The following is an 18,458-nucleotide window of genomic DNA, read 5'->3' as shown; positions in this document are numbered from 1 at the left end:
AAAAGGGCAGCAGCAGTAAACCAGGGCTGGAATTCAGGAATCTTAGGACTGACCATTCACTTGCTTTAACAACTCATTCCAAACACCTGCTGAGCACTTCCTGGGAGGAAAAAACCAGCTGCCATGGGTCAGCTCCGACTCATGGCGATCCTACGTGTCAGGTCAGAACTGTGCTCCATAGGATTTTCTTTTTTTAAAATATTTTATTTTTGTTGTTGTTGTTTGGAATATACACAGCAAAAACATACACCAATTCAACTTTCTACATGTACAATTCAGTGACTTTGATTACATTCTTCAAGTGAGTTGTGCAACCATTCTCACCCTCCTTCCGAGCTGTTTCTCCTCCATTAATATAAACTCACCAATCACTAAGGTTCCTATCTTACTTTTCGAGTTGCTATTGTCAATCTGATCTTACAAAGATAAATCTTAAAAGAGCATAATGCTCAAGGCAGACATTCTTTACTAGTTCAGTTAAACTATTGTTTGGTTTTAAGAAGACTTCAGGGGATATTTTTGGTTTAAGGTTTAAAGATTATCTTAGGGCAATAGTTTTGAGGGTTCATCCAGCCTCCATGGCTCCAGAAAGGCTGGATTCCATGTGAATTTGAATTTCTGTTCTATATTTTCCCCCTTTTGATCAGGATTCTTCTATAGAATCTTTGTCAAAATCTTCAGTAATGGTAGCTGGGCATCATCCAGTTCTCCTCGTCTCAAGGCAAACAAGGCTCCATAGGGTTTTCAACAGCTAGGTTTTCAGAAGTGGATCACCAGGACTTTCTTCTGAGTAGCCTCTGGGAAGACTCGAATCACCTATCTTTTGGTTAGCAGCCGGGCTCTCTAACTGTTTGTATCACCCAGGGACTCCCTCCAGGGAGGAAGGCCACTGTTAATGAAGAAGATGGCCTCCCTTGCCCCTCCCAACAGCCAGGTAGTATGGCCACAAGTGATCCTGACTTTGGGCAGCTCCTGGGGTGCCAGAGCAACTGCTTACAGCTGGGTGACTTCAACCTTCCTAAGCCTCAGAGCCTCCCCATCTCTGAAGATATATTTGTCCCCAAGCACCCCCCTTTGCTCCCTGTGGCAGCGCCATGCCCTGGGTACCCCTATTCTTGCCCAAAGGGCACATCTGCCCCCTTTCTGTTCTGAGACTGCATTTACCTCCCTGCCCCCTAAACACACAACCTAAGTCTGCATCTGCCTGTGCTCCACCTTTCTCCCGGCAGACTGAATCTGACTCTGACCCTTTCCATCTCTCCCCAAGGCTACATCTACTCTGGATGTCCCTCTTCTCTCACTGCAACTGCATCTGCCCTGAGCTGAGTGACCCTCTTTGCTTTCTGAGACTTCATCTGCCCCAGAAATGCCCTCCCCACCTCCCAGTCACTCCTCTTCCTTCACACAGGCCGCATCTGACCCGGCCCACCTTCCTTCCCAAAGACTTCATCTGCCCTTCGGTGCCCCCTTTTTTCCCAAGGCTGCGTCTGCCTCTGGGCACCCCATTCTCACCCCAAGGCTACATCAAGCTTCTGGGACTCCCTTCCTTTGCCAAAGCTACTTTTACTCCTGGCCACTAGCTTCTCTTCCCAAAGCTTTATTTGCCGCCAGCGTTCCCTTTCCCTCTCTGTGGATGCACGGGTTCCGGCACTTTTCGCCCCCCTCCTCCTTAACCCCCCACTATATCTGACCCTGGGCTCCTTTCTTGCCCCGTGGCTTCACCTTCCCAGACACCTCCTTCCTTTCCCTTTCCTACTAAAAGCGGCATCCATCCCTGGGCCTCCTTACTGCTGCAGGGTTCCATCTGTCCCAGACGCTATTCTTCTCTCCCACAGACTGTATCTGCGCTGGACGTTCCCCTTCCCGCCCCAAGGCTGCATCTCACCCCGGGCGCCCCCATTCTCAACCCAAGGCTGCACTTGCCCGGAGTGCCCTCTTTCTGACCCGGTGGCTGCACCTGCCCCCGGCCCCGCCCCCTACTCCGGCAGGACGGGGGCATCCGCAGTCACCGCTTGTCCGCAGGCCGCGCACGCGCGTCCCGCACTGACTCTCCCGAGCCTCGACTGGGCTCTCGTCCCCGGCGCCCCTAAACGTACTTGCTTTTCTCCGAGTCCCCGCAAAGCCGCTCCCCGCGCCTGGCCGCGCCTCTGAACAGCCTGGGAGTCCGACCGTTGGTTGCTGTCGCAGCGCGCGGACTCCTGGGCCACTCGGCACTCGGGCTGCTTAAGGTCCTGCTCGACGCTCGATTCGCCGCGTCTGCGAAGCCGAATGGGCGCGGTGCGCTTGCGCACTGGTGCCATACTGGACAGGAGCTTCAAGGGTATAAAAACGAAAAGGAAGGCCCTCCCTCTCCTGAGATTATGATTGTTCGCTGCTTTGATGTTCCAGACATTTCTATGGATATTAGACAGGTGTATCTTTCTAAAACCACAAATGGAATCATATGCATATTTTACTCCTTTCTTTTTCACTCAGTATGGCACGGAGATCTATTTCCTACGTCAGAACATACAGATTTACTTTTTAAAGTGTCTGCTCCAAAGTTCTCTGCTTGGATGAACCAGTTTCTAGCTACTTGGCTAACAAACGTCAGTGCAGTGTTCACTTGCACATAATTCCCTAGCAGAGGCAGGATCAGGGTACGGGCATTTAAGATAGACGTATGTGGTGAGTGCGCCGCTGAGGTACTGCACCCGAAGCCCGGGGTAGGGCCACTCTCCGCATCCCGAGCGGCCTCCCCCACGTGCAGCGGCTTTAGGACGTTCCAAGTCTCTCTCTCCAGCTGGGTCAACCCAACCTCTTCTGGGCATATCCCCAGAACGTCTCACTGGCAGGTCACACTTGGCATGATCGTCACTCCTACTCCCTGCCGAGCCGCGGTGCCTTCCTGGTGTTCATCACTCACCAGCTGCTTCAAGGGCCCGACACAAGACCTTTCTTTAAGTTAATGCATTTTTCTTAATTTTTTCACTAGAATGATTGGCACCCAGGGCCATTAGCTGACAGGAACACAACTCAGCTGATGGATCACCCTTCTCCCCAGACCTCACCCCCTTCCTGATCACCTCGTCTATTTGTATATTAATACACATGGACAAAAAAGAGACTGTGGATGTAATAACACGAATTATGGTTACTGTCTGCAAATTTTTTTCCCACATATTCTAGCATTAGATGCCATCTACAGCCATTTAAGGTTGTACTGAAGGTTGGTTCTGATATACCCCTCATGACTCACCCAGGTCCTTCAGTGTGCTAAGAGGTCAGGGGCTCATCTGGGCCTGGGGCTGGGGAGCACATGCTGCCTGTGGCTGGGTTCTGGGCTGCAAATGAGATCATCAGTGACAGAAGGGTCCCTCGTCCCCAGGAAGGAGTGGGGCAGGCTCTCAGCCTTCTGTGTCCTCAGGCAAGCAGTGCATGCTTAGGGATTCAGAGCCCACATCCCATGGGGCACTCAACCTCAGGCCCAGCCTCCTTCACTGCCACTCCCTCCTGAAGTCGGTCAATCTGTGGAAATGGGTATGGCTGTCACAGCTGAGAGCCGCCCATGCCAAACCTCGACTTTCCCTCATAGCCACGAGGTTCAAGAGGAACCTGGGGGACCTGGGCTCCCCATGGGAACGGGGTTGTACTTACTTGCACACCCAGTCCTAGGCACAGTCCTAAATGCTACCCCCATGACTTTTTTGGATACTCACTATGCCATGAGGTAGATACCGTGAGAATCCGGTTTTATGTTTTATGGTTAAGGCAATCACGACTCAGAGTGGTGGAATGTCTTTCATTCAGCTAGGAGATGGCAGAACTGAGAGCTACTGCCTGATCCCAAATCCAAGCTCTTGATTCAACACCTCCATTCACTGCCCCATGCGTGGCTTATCCCTCTTCCCCACCCCAAAGTGCAGCATAATCCTCCACTGCTTCCTGCAAAAGGCACAACTAGAAGCAGCAACAACACAAGGCAAACCAAGTGCTTATCTCCTCTGACCCCTGGAGGGGGTGTTGGATGAGTCCTGAGGTGTGCCATGGGAACTGGTAACTAATGCCAGCTCAAGCCGGTGGAATTTGCAGACAAATCCATTTCACGAGAAAGGATTCAAGGTCATCCTTGTAATCACATAACTCACTTGCTTCTGCTACCTGCAGAATGTGCCTAGACAGTAGGGGGTGGTGGATACAAACACATTTTAAAGACGTACCTCAACCATGGGCTTCAGTCCCTTCTCTCCCCTGGTCATTAAGTTAAGGCAACGAAGTACAGACCAAACTAAACCCACTGCTGTCAAGCAGATGCTGACTCATAGCACCCCATGCATTACAGAGTAGAACTGCTCCATGCGGTTTTCTTGGCTGCAGTCTTTACAGAAGCAGATCACAAAGTATTGCTGGATGGGTTCGAACCGCCAACCTTTAGGTTAGTAGTTGAGTGCAAAATGTTTGTTCCACTCAGGGACCTCTCAGCCAAGTTATTCCTCCCTAATTTCCAGGTACACTGTCTGCAAAACTAAAACTCTCTCATCTGTAAGTCTCTCCAGTCAAATGACCGAGAAACAAGGGACACGCAACCTGAGAAAGCATGTTCAGTTTTATTTTTTTTTTTAACTTTTTTTTTTATTTAAATAAGGAGAATTCTTTCATATGGAAAGAGCTAGTACAATCACATATTTGAAAGGAGAAACAATAGGTACTGAACCTGGGTGAAAGGGCAAAGGGTGAGTGCCACTACTGGGCCTGGAGAATCCATGATTCAATTTCCCATCCAAGGTAAAAGTTCCCAAAAAATAATGTATAAACAAGTTGCACATTACACTTTAAGCCATCGTCTGCCCTTTCAAATATCTGGTCTACATGAAAAGACAAGGAGAGGAAAGGCCAAAATAAACAGTAACAAAAGGAAACAAACAAGAATCCCTCTCAAGAACAAAACAAAAAACCCCCAAACCCTTTTTACTATGCAAGGCATGAGGTTAAAAGCTTAGAGTACAGAATCCCCTTTAAACAACGGAAGAAGTTGTCCACACAGAGCCTTAATAGAAACTTCCACTCCAAGGCTTCGTAACATGCTGAAGATGGGGCGCTGGGGACACGGCTACCATCTTCGTGGCCATCAAGCTGGGGTGGAGGAATGGGTGAGCAGTGGGTCTGATGTGCCTGGAAGACCACTGTAGCCAAGTACATGCTGGTGGTCCCGGTGGGCAGCACAGCTGGGTCACAGTGGGGTTTCCAGAGAGCTCATCTCTGTTTCCAGCATTCGAGCCACTCCTGTCCTGGAGGATCTATTTGTCTTAGGCCCACCTCACATTCAGAGGAAAGCTGGCTTTCTGGAAGTCTGTTTCCCATTCATCACAGAACACAACAAAGCACAAACACCCTAGCGTCCTTGGTTGTCAAAGGCCATTTCCAACGGACCTTGTAACCCAGGCTTGCTCTGCAAGAAGTAAAAAGGGACAAAACAGATTTGAGCGGCCACATGCAACTATTTGGTGGAGGGGAACCAAACAGCAGGGAGGAGGGCTCTTCCAGAGTTGCCGCACACTGCCTCAGCAGGCCGGTTCCTGACACAGTCTCCTTGGCTCTGAGCATCAGTCAAAAACTCCATCATTAACCACCCACAAGTACAGGAGGCATTGCTGGTGAGAACTGATGCCTGTATTTAATGACAAAATACTCCAATATCCCTGGAATAACCACAGTGTTGGAACTGAACCAATTTTTCTGAATGTGTACTAAAGTCACCCCTTTTCCTTCCCCTTAAGGAACCTATAGCCAGAAGCATATTAATTCCAGATTTCAGAACAATAACCATGTGAATAGAAAGGGGGAAGCAACAGTAAAGAAAACCCGACCAAACGCAGCTAGCATAGAGGTCTTCGGTGGGTGGGCAGCACCCTTCAGATACACAACCCCCCACTCCGGCATTTCACTGGGTTGAGTAGTCAACGGTGGACACACACTGCTGCAGGGGCGCTGGCTGCCCAGCAACAGACAGCAACCTCAGTGGCCAGGGCAAAGCTGCATCAAGGAGGGTGTTTTTAGCAAGCAAATGTGCCCCCCACCCGTCTCAGCAGCAGAATAGGTTAAGTGCTGGCCGTCACCTGTTCCCCCAAAGGCCCCATGGCCTCCTGGCAGAAGCCTCTGCATGTATTTGCACCCTGAGGATGGGGGCTTGGAACCAAAACAAGACCCTAAGTCCTATTACCTTGAGCTTAGCTCTAAAACCACATGAGAGGAGGAGAGATATTGCACCTTAAAACATCTCTGCACTAAAAAAACTGCATTTAATTAATCAGACAAAGGAAGGGGTTGGGGTGTCAGAGGCCCACAGTCATGCCCTCAGCCCCTACAAAGTCTAATTTAAAATCTGTATCTCAGCGGGGAGGAGACCGCAGCTTAAGTCACACGGAGGTGGTGAACGCACTCAACTTCACATGCAAATCTTGGCCTTTCCTGCACAGAATAATTCAGACATTATATATAAATAGAGCAGTGAAACATTTACTTTTTTTTTTCACCTAGACCTACAACATCAATACATATAAATAAATTCTAGTGTTTTTTTTTGTTTTTATTTGGGGAAGAGAGGAGGGGGAGAATTATAGGATAAGAGAAAAGGGCTGGAGAACAGGCAACCTTTTTATTTTCTTTTCTCAAACAGAAGTACTGTCATTCTGACTGCAGGCGCACCTGACATGTACTTCTTGAGTTTGTAACAGCATCCAGGACTGTTCTGTTGAATTTCAAATGAGAAGAAAATCTGTTTTTCTTTGACAAATAAGTGCACCGGAATCAGGTGTGAGTGGGTCTTGGACGTATTTTAAAGTGTACAGGCAGAGATGAATCTGTGTGGCTTCAGCAGACCCAGACTCATTCAGGGGTAGCTTGGCAATGCTGGCAGGGTGGGCGTGGTGAGGAGCTGTGGTCAGGGCAGGGCTCACCACAGCACAGGGGAGACGGGAAGAGCAGATGAGAGACACCAGGCAGGTGAGTGCTGGTAATGCCAAGTGAGCAGTCCTTTGAGAAGGGACTCATGAATAAAGTTTTGTGAGGCAAAGAAGAAGGAGAGGAAAAAAAAAAAAAAAAAGATAAGACAGTACGAAGGAAGGTCTGAAGGTAAAGGCAAAAAGAGGAGTTGCTAAAGCTATAAATTAAGCAGTAAAGCATCTTTCAATAAAACTGCCCCTTCCCCAGATGGTACCCAGGACGAGAGATCCCAGCACTCTTTGCTGGGAGATTATTCACTCCCTGAACTTCTTTAAAATGGTAAAGAACAACAACAAAGTTACTTTACCAGTTCCTAAGAAGTGTCTTTCCCCATGCTCTGTGGGAACAGGGGGTGGAGGAAAGGAGTTGCCACACTACAGATGTGGAGCTTAGAACTCAAGACGCTGAGCCGCTGTCACGTGCCCGGTGACACCAAGCTCCTCCCCATGTCCCAGTCCCTGTCCGGCATGTTTTCTGAGCTGGTCTCCTTTGGAACCACCAGAGGATAGCCTGCAGCAACTCCTGCAGGTAGACTGCTGGTCAGTTAGTTACTCTAAAAAGCATCTGAGAAACTTGAAATTTCCCCTCCCTTTTTCCTTGGGATGATAGAATTCAGGACAAATTCCTTCTGTTTCTTATTTTTTTAAAAAAGGGCATAAAACAACTCACACAAAAACTTCACTAGAGGAAACTTTACAGACTTAAGACGCTGCCTTTTTTTGGAGGCTGTCCAGGCTGTGTTTGAACCATGGCCAGCTCTGTGACCACTCGCCTCAGGCCTGCCCAGCTGTACAGGCCCATGAGACTGACACGTGTTGCCCAGCCCAGGTCCCTCGGTCCCAATAACCTGGGTCTGCTGCTGGGAGCAAAGAAAAGGAAAAAAGAAAAGTTCTCGGCAGCCTTGTAGACCACACACCTTTGCTGCCGTTTCAACCCCCAAACGGTCCAGGTACTCCTGTCACTATACAGATGAATCTCGTTTTTAGGGATGAGCTGTGTGAGAAGCGGAGATGGGAGGACGCAGAGGAGAAAGAGGCAGGCTCAGGAAGAAGGAAGCAAAGTGAATTATATATGGAAACTGTCAAGGAAAGGAAGCAAGCATGAAAACACAGCAGCCCCCAAGGGACTGGGTGGTGGAAAGACCCCAAAACAGAGCATGCTGATGGGGCCTGTGGGTCCTGTCAGCTCTCATCATCCTGGCAAACTGTGGAAAACACCAGGGATTTTGCATTTCCATGATTTATGTCCCTAGGGTCAGTGTATCAGCTGGCTTCAGAAGAGTCCAGGACAAAAATTCTGTGTAATTTTTAAGCTAAAAACACCATCAGCTTCATGGGGCTGCCTGTAAGTCCCCTGGGGTCACAGGACTAGGGGTGGGAGCTCGACTGAGACACCGACCTACTTTCCGCTTTGCTCACACCACTGCTTCCAAAGCACATACATGAATATCAAAAAATGCTCATGATCAGTGCCTTAAACAACCTCCATTTCTTTTTGCAAATAATCTCAAAGGTTAACCAACCAAGGCTAACCCAATAGGGAGGGGACGCATTCTTAAGCGTCATCTCTTATGGTATCGCAGTGATGTCTCCAAATAAACGGGAGGGAGTTAAAGGAAACCACTGGTGACAGAAGGGGTGATGAGGGAGAGGATGGTGAAGAACTTGTATAAAAGTTCAGCTATACAGAGCTTGTGTTTCTGTTTTCTTTTCCTTTCCCTTTCATAACAATCATAGTTGCTTTTAAAAACAAAAAGCCTCAAACTCAAAACGACCCTGCTGCCAAACCACTGTGTCTGGGTACCGTGAGGGTGGGCTGGAGCCGGGAAAGGGGCAGGAAGGGCAGCACTGCGGAGAAAGCGCCCTGGCCATGAGGAGCAGGGCAGGGTGGGAGGGGAGCACGAGGAAGGAGGGGTTAATCTGCACTGCACAAAAGGCTTGAGTCACTCCACAGTCATGGTGGAAAGGAGAAGATGAGAATGAAGGAGTCGTTTGCTTTTTTGTTTGTTTCATATTAAAGCAAGCAGGTCAATGCCATATATCCACGGGTACAAGCTGGTTGGACAATGGAGCTTTCAGGAGTGGAGAAGAGAAGGGAGATCTCTCTCTCAGACCGGGCCAGGTGGTTGGACGATGGATCTGGTGAGATTTCCAAGTATCCAGCTGTCGATACTTGGCTGATACTGTTGAGGCCAAGTGGCAGCACTGTCTTCATCTAGGGGCGAGGCGGTGGTGGTGGCCGAGCACCTTCAGGCCTTGCTCTCCTCCACTTTCACTGCCCGAGGCTTGATTGCTCCGGTTCGCTTAATCTGGGAGGCAGCTGAGGGGGCCTCCTGCAGCTTCACAGATCCCAGGCTGGGTTTTTCATCCACTCGCTGTTTTGCCTTTGGACAGATGAGTGAGGAAAAAGTTAACCTAATGCAGAAACATCCAACTGGATACATAGCTCCCACCAACTCCTTCCTGCTCCGCAGAGGAAAAGCTACCCTGAGAAGTCCATCCTTTGGCCGAAGGACTGGACTTAGAAATAACTTGCCTAAATAAGTGAAACTGGCATGTGACTGCTCTGTTCCCTTCCAGCGGGTCTGACTTCAGTGACTGGAGAGGTAGGAAGACACTGCTCCCTCCAGGAAGCACCCAGTGATGCCCACAGGCCTCTGCAGGAGTGGCAGCTTCCCAGGACTAAGGCATCTCTGGTCCCAAGGCCAATGGAAAGAATCTTTTCAAATCAGTGCGCCCCATGCCTCACACGCAAAAAAGCACTTCCAAGTAGATCAACTGCATCCTACAAGTTTTGAAGCCCAAAAAACTTGCTTAGGGGACTGGGGTCGGGGGTGGGATGTGTCTCTGGGCAGATTTAGATCTCCCAGATGTTTGACCATTATTCAGTCAACCTTATGACTCCCACTTTGTAGAAACCTTCCCCAGGGCCCACGTTTGACCTCTTAGCTTCCCACTCAAGGTTCCATTAACCTGCTGTCCTACAGAGTGGAGTGTGCCAAAGGAACTAACACACGGTTCTGCCCCTCATACAATGGTTTGAACTCCAGAAGAAAGCTTCAGCAGCTCATCCCATGAAATTCAAGTAGCACCCTCCAGGGGAACCCAAAAAGGAGGAGTGAAATGAGACCAGTCAACCTTCCACCTCACCAACCAGTACCGCTCTTTTATTAAAAAAACTACGCCTGAGGTTTCTGAGCTCTGGGACCCCAGTTTTATTTTAGGGTATCAGTGAAGAGAACAGTGCTTGACGGAAGAGACACTGAAAAATTCTTTTTATTATAAAACACTTAATCCCACCCAGCCAAGACAAAGACAAGACACGCCACTTACTAGAGCTAGCACATGCACGCACACACACACACACCCCGGCTTCTACAGCTAACCCACAGACCTAACCGGGTCTCCCAGAGCGCCTTTTCAGCCCAACATTGCTACAGGTAGTACACCTTCTGGCATCACCTCCTCAGAGGAATCAGTATCCTCCCTTCTCTGCAGAGAAGGAAGGATCCAGACGCCCGTCAAGAGGAGAAATGCCTTCACCAGGAGGGACTCGGGCTGCCCAGCTCCTGGTTCCATGATCTAACCACTAGGGCATGTCGCTCTTTATAAAAGCAGCACTCAAAAATAGGTTGGACAGCCCCTTCTCTTTTGGCGCTTGGAGACAGGCCTAAGTGACCCGGGCTGGAGGATCTGGAAAGCCATCTTCTACCTGTTGAACGTAGTGTCCCTGCACAGAGCCCATGTTAACTGCTGATCCAGAGGGCTTCCCACTGGGGCTAGCAGAGCTAGGCCTGAAAAAACCAAAGGCAGGGGTGAGAATACACAATGTGTCACCACAGAAACGGAATCAAAGCCTAGCACGCGGAGGAGGCATGAGGAAGGATGGGCCCCTGTGGCCAGAGGCACTTACTCTGGGCAGTCTGTAGACCTTCCAGATGGAAAAACAAAGACCTAAGAAAGCCAAGAATGCAGAAGGGGGGAGGGGCAGTAGTCACTGTCTACCTTAGCACCTCAAACACAGAGCTTACAGGATGTACCAAAGGGAGAGGAGAGGCCGAGGAACTCTACCTGGACAGACACTGATGGCCTCTATCTGGACCTGTCCTACTACAGATGGACGGACGAACACTCACCGTCTGTACCTGGACTTCTGTTCTACTATGGAAGGACGGACGCTGACTGCCTCTACCTGGACTTCTACTGTGGGCGGACAGACACTGACCATCTCCAGGGTTTTGATGGTCTGCACCAACATGATGCAGTGCCTCAGGCTAAGATCTATAAACTTGATACTAAACCAGAATCATGCTGGGTATTTTTCTAATTATCACTTTTAGGAGGGGGTAGGAAGGAGATAAAAGGGAACAAAAATCTGTAACATCCTTCTAAATGTATTCCACTTGACCACTAGTTCCCAGGGATGTTAATCAGGTGCCACATGAAAAAAGGTTCAGTGGTCAAAAAACTTGAGAAATGCTATTTATACAAAGTGAAACAGGACTCTTGACTGCAGGACTGCTACTCTCCAACCAGCTGTACTGGATAGAGTACTCCCCAGGAACGTGACCAGGAAACGTGTTTTTTGCAGGGCATGTCTCAGAAGTCCTGCTTCTAGAAACTTTGGGAAACACTGCTCTAAAACATATCCCAATTTCCCAAGCCCTACGCGCACCCGCCCACCAAACACCAACAAAATAAAGGCTACCAATGAAGGTTTCTATTTTCTAAATATTCTCCAGAGAAGAAAGCTGTGGCCTATCCTACATCAAGTGAACACAGGTGACTCTTGTTAAATGCGCTTTCATCGTCTGGATTTTGCCTCGCTGGGGAAGGCTCTGTAGTCAGCTGTTGTTACAGAGTCTGCTGCTGGCAGCAGGGGAACTACAGTATCTGTTCATACTTGAAGCACAAGGAGCTTCCTCCTTTCTTCCAAATTGTACCCGTTGTCCTGCGCTGCTGTCTAAATGCCTTTCTCATGTAAATTGTTGTTTTGGCCTATGTGAAAAATATGGTTGGAAAACAACAACAAACTAAAGCCCAGGGAGTGAAAATAAGAACACAAAAGAAGATGAAATGGGGGAAAACGTCACAAAAATCCTGTTCTCTGGAAGTGTGGAATGAAGGTGATAGAGGTGGACTCAGCCTTGACATTCAAAGAGCCATGGGGTAGAGAGACTACTGCAAGAACAGTTCGCAGGCAAAGGAGAGTCGATTTGAAAGAGTGCCCCTCGATTGATGAAGCAGCCCTGCCCGCGTCCTGGAGCTGCGGCATTAACCTATCACAGGCACTGCAGGTCATATATGTTTTTTACTCATTTGCAAAACAGGAGGGGGTTCCCAGGGAACCTCCCACATATAATAAGAGTCGACTGTACAGAACCTTCAAGGCCCAAATCCAGAGCACACTGCTTTCCCATCCCAACACATTCCTATGGATGAAAAAAACGAGCATAACAAGGGGTTCTCTGCCATGGTTCAACAAAGCCACTTCTGAATCATGCTAAGGGAACCTGGGACACTCACCAGAGCTGGAGACAGACACAGAAGGAGCATGCCATTGGTGCTGTTTAAGCAATGGCACCACAAGCCTAGCAGTAAAAAGTCCCCTGGCAGCGGGGTTGGGGGCCAGATCAGGTGAAGCAAGACTCCCTGGGAAAGGTCACTCTCCCCCCTGGCAGGGATGTGCCTCATTGGCCAGTGAGTCCTTTTTTTTAATTTGGTGACAAAGCTGTTAAGTAGTCATTATTGGTCCTGACACCAATTAAAACATTAGCCATTCTTTCTTCTACCTTCTCTGAAAGCTCTCCCAATCCAGGGCATTTTATTATGATGATTAAAAGCACAACAAAAACCACTCTCTCCATTCCTGGCTTTCCCATGGTAACTAACACACGAGTGTGCCCCACCAGTGAAACTTCACGGTGACTCACATCAGCCTCAAAGGGGACCAGGCATCAACAAAGCCTTTCCCCCAGTTGCTGGGCCCCACCTAATTCATCTGAGCCACTGAGTCAGGTCTACAGCGAATGCTCACTATTCAGTATCCAAGCCCCAGGGCATTTCTTACCTGTAGGTCTGTGGCGATGGTACAGAGCCTCCTGAAGGAATATTCTGTTTACTGTCGGCAAAGTGGAAGCCCTTCATCTCCATCTGAGAGGACTACAGGAGACCAAGAAGCAATAAACTGTCAGTTCATGGCCCTAAGACAGGCCGGTCCTCACTGAGCGGCACTGGGCAGAGCCGGTGAGTGCCCATGAGAATTCCTAAACAGAGAGGCATCTTCTAAAGGAATTTGCACCTCCTCCTAATTCAGGCTCAAAAGAGGGTTTTGCTTCTCAGAAGCAGGAACCATCACGTGTTTTTGTTCTTTTAAATGGGGCAGGGGAGAGCTAATTGTACACAACCACAGGGGACTGATCAAGAAGGCCATCCTGTGAAGGTTTTCCTGTCTACCCCAGAAGTCAATCAGAAAAGAATCACTTGGGGCGCGGGTGAAGAATACAGATTCCTGAACCTCACCCCTAGATATACTGATCAATTTCTAGAACCTGCATCTGAAATGGGCTCCACAGAAGGTTCCTCAGCTCCCGAAACCCTTGGCCAGTTGACCCAAGGGCAGCAACTGCATGTCTTACACACACACCGGCTTGTTTCTGCTACCGTCTTACACATACACCAAGCGGTGCCTGACATCTGGGACGCCAAGAGGACTCCACAACAAGCAGACAAGCGGTAGTCTGGTGGAGCTAGGCATCCCAGACCACTGGTGATTTCCACCAGAGGTTCCTGACGTTTTAGAATCTGAATGTCCTGACGAGCTAGAAAGGACTGGTAAGATGAGGTCCCTTTCCCAGGACCATACCAAGATGGAGTGATCTTTACCTCTCTGCTGGTGTTAAGGACCGAAGGCTGGGACCCAGGTGGAAGAACTCTTCTTGGGGCTCCGACAGAGAGGCTCGGCCCCTGGGGCAGCTGAATGGACTGTGGCAGGATCAGTGGCTGCTGACCAGACCCGTACCGAGGCAGAGGCAGCTGGGAGCCAGGCAGCGGCATTGTTAACTGCTGGATGACAGGGACAGTCACAAGGAAGAATGGATGTTGGGGAGAAAGCCACAAACCACTGCTTACATATGCATCCAAGGGCTACTATATTCTATTTTTAAATAAGTAGCTTCAGATTCTTAGTTTTAAAAAATTAAAGTGAGACACCTGCACAGCAGTGAAGGTTCTGTACTTCTCTGACAGCCCAGGAGCGGTTATCAGAGATTGTACACTCTTAATGGCAGGGGTAAGTCTTATCGCTGAGAAAATAAATGCAGTGCTAAATTGGTTCCAGACAGCATGCACCACACATTAAAGAGTTAACAGCATAAGTCTGCATCTTCTCTATGAGTCTGCAAAGGGCTGCACGTATCTTCAGTCCTTCTTGCCTTCACTCAAGAAATGTTTACTGAAAGCGGTGTGCTGGGGAAGAGGGCAGGGCAGCCAGACATGGCAAGAGGCAATGATGCTCGTGTGTGAAGTACAGAGTGTGAAGCGTGCGTGTGCGTGTGTGTGTGTGTGTCTGTGTTTGAGGGGGAGGGGGAGTTAGGAAGGGCCAGGAAGGCTTCTTAGGAAGTCATGTTGAAGCCAAGTCCTAAAAGATGAAAGTTATATAGAAAAGTTGTCTTTGTATCCCCCACAGCAAAGAAAAACGCCAAACTCCTTCACTGTTTTGCATCCACTGGTGTTAGAAAACAAGACTCTGGGATTGAGGGTTCAAACTGGAGCCTCGGGAATCTTTTCGAAGCAGGCTATCACAGGATGGGAGGTGACCGCAGAGCCCAAAGGACCACTTCTAAAGTCCAGAACATGACAGGTGAGAGAAGAAGTAGATGGGTTGGAAGATTCTCAGGACTGGGGTGGGTGGGCTTCCTGATAAGTGGGGGCCGCCTCAGTCTCTCAGTCACTTTCCTCTTCATCTCCCTGCTATTGAGTCCACAGTGAAGGGTCAGAAGGATCTATTGGAATTACATCATCGAGACTTGTGGCAGCTCCTCTTTGGAGCTCCAATGGGATGTGGGATGAAGAGGACAATTCTATTATCTTTAGAGCCCTGACTAGGTGTGTGGCATGACCTGACTTACATTTTAAAGGGAGCACCCTAGCTTCTGTGTTGAGGACAGACTGTGGGAGCCCAAAAGCAGAGGCAGGAGGGCCTGTAGTAGCTTGGAAAGGGAGGTGGGACGGAGGTGATGAGAAATGGCTGGATTCTGAGTACACTTTAAGGTGCAGCTGACAGAATTTACTAAAGGACCAGATGGGAGTGTCGGGGAAGTAGGGAGCCAAGGATGACGTGGACTGAACAACCAGAAAGACCATGGGGAAAATCATGTGGCTAAGCTTGAGATGCCACAGACATCATAGTAGAGATACTGAGTAGTCAGTGAAACATGAGATTCAAGTTCAGGAGACAGATCTGCGCTGGAGACATAAATGTGGGAGTAGTTGGAGCACAGATGGTACGTAGAACCAGGAGAATAAACAGGGTTACCCAGAAGAGGCCCCAGGACTGTGCCTGGGGGCATACCAACCATTAGAGACTGAGGAGGTGAGACGAAACAGCAGAGAAGACTAAGGAGGGATTTTAGGGAGGAAAGCCAGGAGAAATGTCCCCGAAAATGGTGACAAACATGACTCAGGTGGAAGGAGTGACTGCTGTGTCAGATGCTGCTGATGGGGCAGGAGAACGAAGATTAAGAATAAAGCATCAGATTAAATAACACGGAATTTATTGGTGTCCTTAAAAAAACCTGCAGGGGAACCACAGCAGGAAATGTAGTCAAAAGAGGTCCCCACACCAAGAGAGTACTTTAATAGCAAGTCTGCAAGCAGACAGGCAGGAAAGACAGGGAGATGAGCTGGAGCAAAGTCCCAGAGTGGGCAGAAAGGCCAAACCAGCCGCGTAAGTGGAGCCTGGCCTCCTATAGGAGCCCAGCAGGTTCATCCATAGCATCAGGGGAAGTCGCCAGCGAGGCACCAACACACCCGGGCAGGAGATGTAGGGGTGGGAGCAGGGAGGTCAGTATGGCAGAGGCAGGATTGGATTTAACTAAGATTTTGTCGAGTGAATGAAAAGCTGGGCTCTGATGGACGAGCTAATGGAAAAGGAAGGAAGTGAGGCTATAAGAGGTAAGGGATGATAAGAAGGTGGTTTGTAGGTCTCAGGGGATCAAAGCATGGGTCACTAGAGGGAATGAGAAATGTCAGAGTTGGAAGGTTGAGTAGGACCCTTAAACTTGAGATTGCTACGGAAGAGGTACAGCTGTTGGCCATGATCAAGTCTGGACTACAGTGGGAACAGAGTGGGTGGCTGGGTGGACCAGAACACTGGTGGAGAGGTCACAGGGCTGAGAACTGGGTACATGGGGACAAAGACCTGGGGGTCATCGACATGGATATGGAACCACCAAGGACTAGAGCAGGAGTAGAGTGGAAAGAGCTGTGGGCCGGGGGCCAAGTGAGGGCAGCCACCTTCAAAGGAACCAATACAAACAAACAACAGATCAAGGGAGACAAGAGTGTGGATCACATGCTGGATTTAGTGACATGGAGTTCATAGTGGCATGGAGGGATAGTGAGGCACAGTCTGACAGTATGGGCTTCAAAACTGAGGGTTGCAGGGAGAAGGTACGGGGAGTGGTCTAGAAGTATCCGTGAGTATGCAGAGGATACTGACCCCCATCTCCAGGCCCTACAGTTCAAGGGCTGGGAGAGACAAAGGGCCTTCATGTAAGGGGGCTGCAGAGAAGCAGTGTTCCTAGGGGAAAGCCAGGGTTAGGGGAGTGAGGGAGGAGAGGTAAAGGCACTATTCAGAAGACGCTGAGGACCTAGCCCAGGTTCTAGCAGCCTGGGACCAGTCCCAGTGGCTACAAACGGCATGGTAAGTTAGCACACAGAAAAGAGCAGATAAAAGGGAAAAACAAAGTCATAACGAAAAAGGCCTAGTGTTTTTGGGTGAGAAAGACTGAATTCCTGACCTGTGGGAGCTGGGAGTCCAACATCTGGGAGGCCCCCAGACCAGCAGCCTGGCCAAGCTGGCCCTCGTAGACCAGGGCTTGGTTTCCACTCATAGGTTGGTAGGGGGAGCCCGACTGGGGCTTCACCATCTCCAAAGGCTGCATGCCTGGGAATGCCGAGTAGGGAGGCTTCAACGCTGTGCCCCCAGAGAGGATCATGGTGCTGGGCGGCGACAGGCTGGGGTGCATGTACACCTGAGATCTGCAAAAGCCAGTAAGATGATTGGGATCAGGTGGATGAGCACACTGGTAAATCTTAGACTTGAGTGGGCATCATAATCTCCAGAGGGAAACACAGATTGCCAGGCCCACCCCCAGAGTTTCTGATTTGGAAAGTAAGGGATGGGGATTTCACGTTTATAACAAGTTTCTTGATAGTACTAATGCTGCTGGTTCAGGGACCATAGTTTGAGAATTACTGGATTAAACACATGGGCACCCAGGCTGAACAAAGTACGAGAAAACGTTTGCTATACCAAAAGCACACTGAAAAGAGCAAGCCACAGGTGGTGGGGAGGTGGGAGGAAAAGGGGACAGGGGAGGGAAGAGGACCTGGAAGGAAATAACAAGGCCCACCGCCTCAGTCAGGTCTAAGGCCTCTCCTATCTCACAGTTAATAACTGTGAAGTGACATAATCACCCCCCTACGCTGAGGAGCAAGGAGCAACACTAGAACAAAGGGAGCATCAAAAAGGCCACTGGGGTTTGAACGCCTTGGTTCCAAGCTGCCAGGAAACCAGCTCCCTAAGCCCACCCTTGAGCTCACCTGAAGGGCTGTAAGGAGCTGAAGATCTCCTGAGACTGGGAGACAGGAAGCCCCCCCCTCAGTCCAAGCTGAGCTTGAGCCTGCAGAGACGTGTGAAGGGAAATTGGAATCTGCTGGGCAGCGGCAGCCTGTGAACGAACACCAGGCGGGTAATTGCAACGCCCTCTCTGTTGCTGCCCCACCACCCCACCTCCCCTGGCCTCTCTCCGCATGGCAGCTGAAACGCTGTCGAAATGCAAATTTGATCATGTTGTTCCTGTGCTTCCCTTGCTATTGGGACAAAGCCTACAGCAAAAAATTGGTAACAACCCCAAACCACAGTATATTCCTATACTTGGATTCTGTACGTCAAGAGCAAACCCTAGCTACACATCAATAGAGGTGAATTTCACAAAGACAATGCTGAATGAAAAATGTCCACACAGAATACATGCAGTATGATCCAGTTACATGAAGATTAAAACCTTGCAAAACTAAGTAATACAGTATTTAGGATTTTTTTTTTTTATGGATAGGTAGACTCAACATCGTGAAAATGACAATTCTACCCAAAGCAATTTACAAATACGACGCAATCCCGATCCAAATACCAACAACATTCTTCAAAGAGATGGAAAAACTAATCATTAACTTTATATGGAAAGGGAAGAA

At 49.2% G+C, this 18,458-nt stretch overlaps 1 protein-coding gene, 1 non-coding gene and 1 pseudogene across 2 annotated transcripts in view; 1 reads left to right on the top strand and 2 right to left on the bottom strand.

Annotated features, from left to right (window-relative positions):
* Positions 1 to 3,326: 3,326 nt before the first annotated feature.
* On the top strand, positions 3,327 to 5,416 carry LOC101346569 (uncharacterized; annotated as a pseudogene).
* A 3,762-nt stretch (positions 5,417 to 9,178) lies between these two features.
* Positions 9,179 to 18,458, bottom strand: part of PRRC2B (proline rich coiled-coil 2B) — a 58,958-nt gene continuing 49,678 nt past the window's right edge. Inside the window, exons 26-31 of the mRNA XM_004375771.2 lie at positions 17,808 to 17,935; positions 17,003 to 17,243; positions 13,866 to 14,042; positions 13,051 to 13,142; positions 10,693 to 10,774; positions 9,179 to 9,364 (exon numbers count right to left, since the gene is read on the bottom strand). Of these exons, the coding sequence (XP_004375828.1) occupies positions 9,230 to 9,364; positions 10,693 to 10,774; positions 13,051 to 13,142; positions 13,866 to 14,042; positions 17,003 to 17,243; positions 17,808 to 17,935 (855 nt within the window). The 3' untranslated portion in view covers positions 9,179 to 9,229. The remainder of the gene's footprint in view (positions 9,365 to 10,692; positions 10,775 to 13,050; positions 13,143 to 13,865; positions 14,043 to 17,002; positions 17,244 to 17,807; positions 17,936 to 18,458) is intronic.
* LOC111820457 (small nucleolar RNA SNORD62) lies at positions 14,921 to 15,006 on the bottom strand. The gene has a single exon (XR_002824006.1). It is a non-coding gene; the product is annotated as a small nucleolar RNA SNORD62 (small nucleolar RNA).

The sequence above is a fragment of the Trichechus manatus genome, unplaced genomic scaffold, assembly GCF_000243295.1.
Source record: "Trichechus manatus latirostris isolate Lorelei unplaced genomic scaffold, TriManLat1.0 scaffold00038, whole genome shotgun sequence".
Classification (NCBI taxonomy): Eukaryota; Metazoa; Chordata; class Mammalia; order Sirenia; family Trichechidae; genus Trichechus; species Trichechus manatus.
This window is presented reverse-complemented; position numbering and strand designations above follow the sequence as displayed.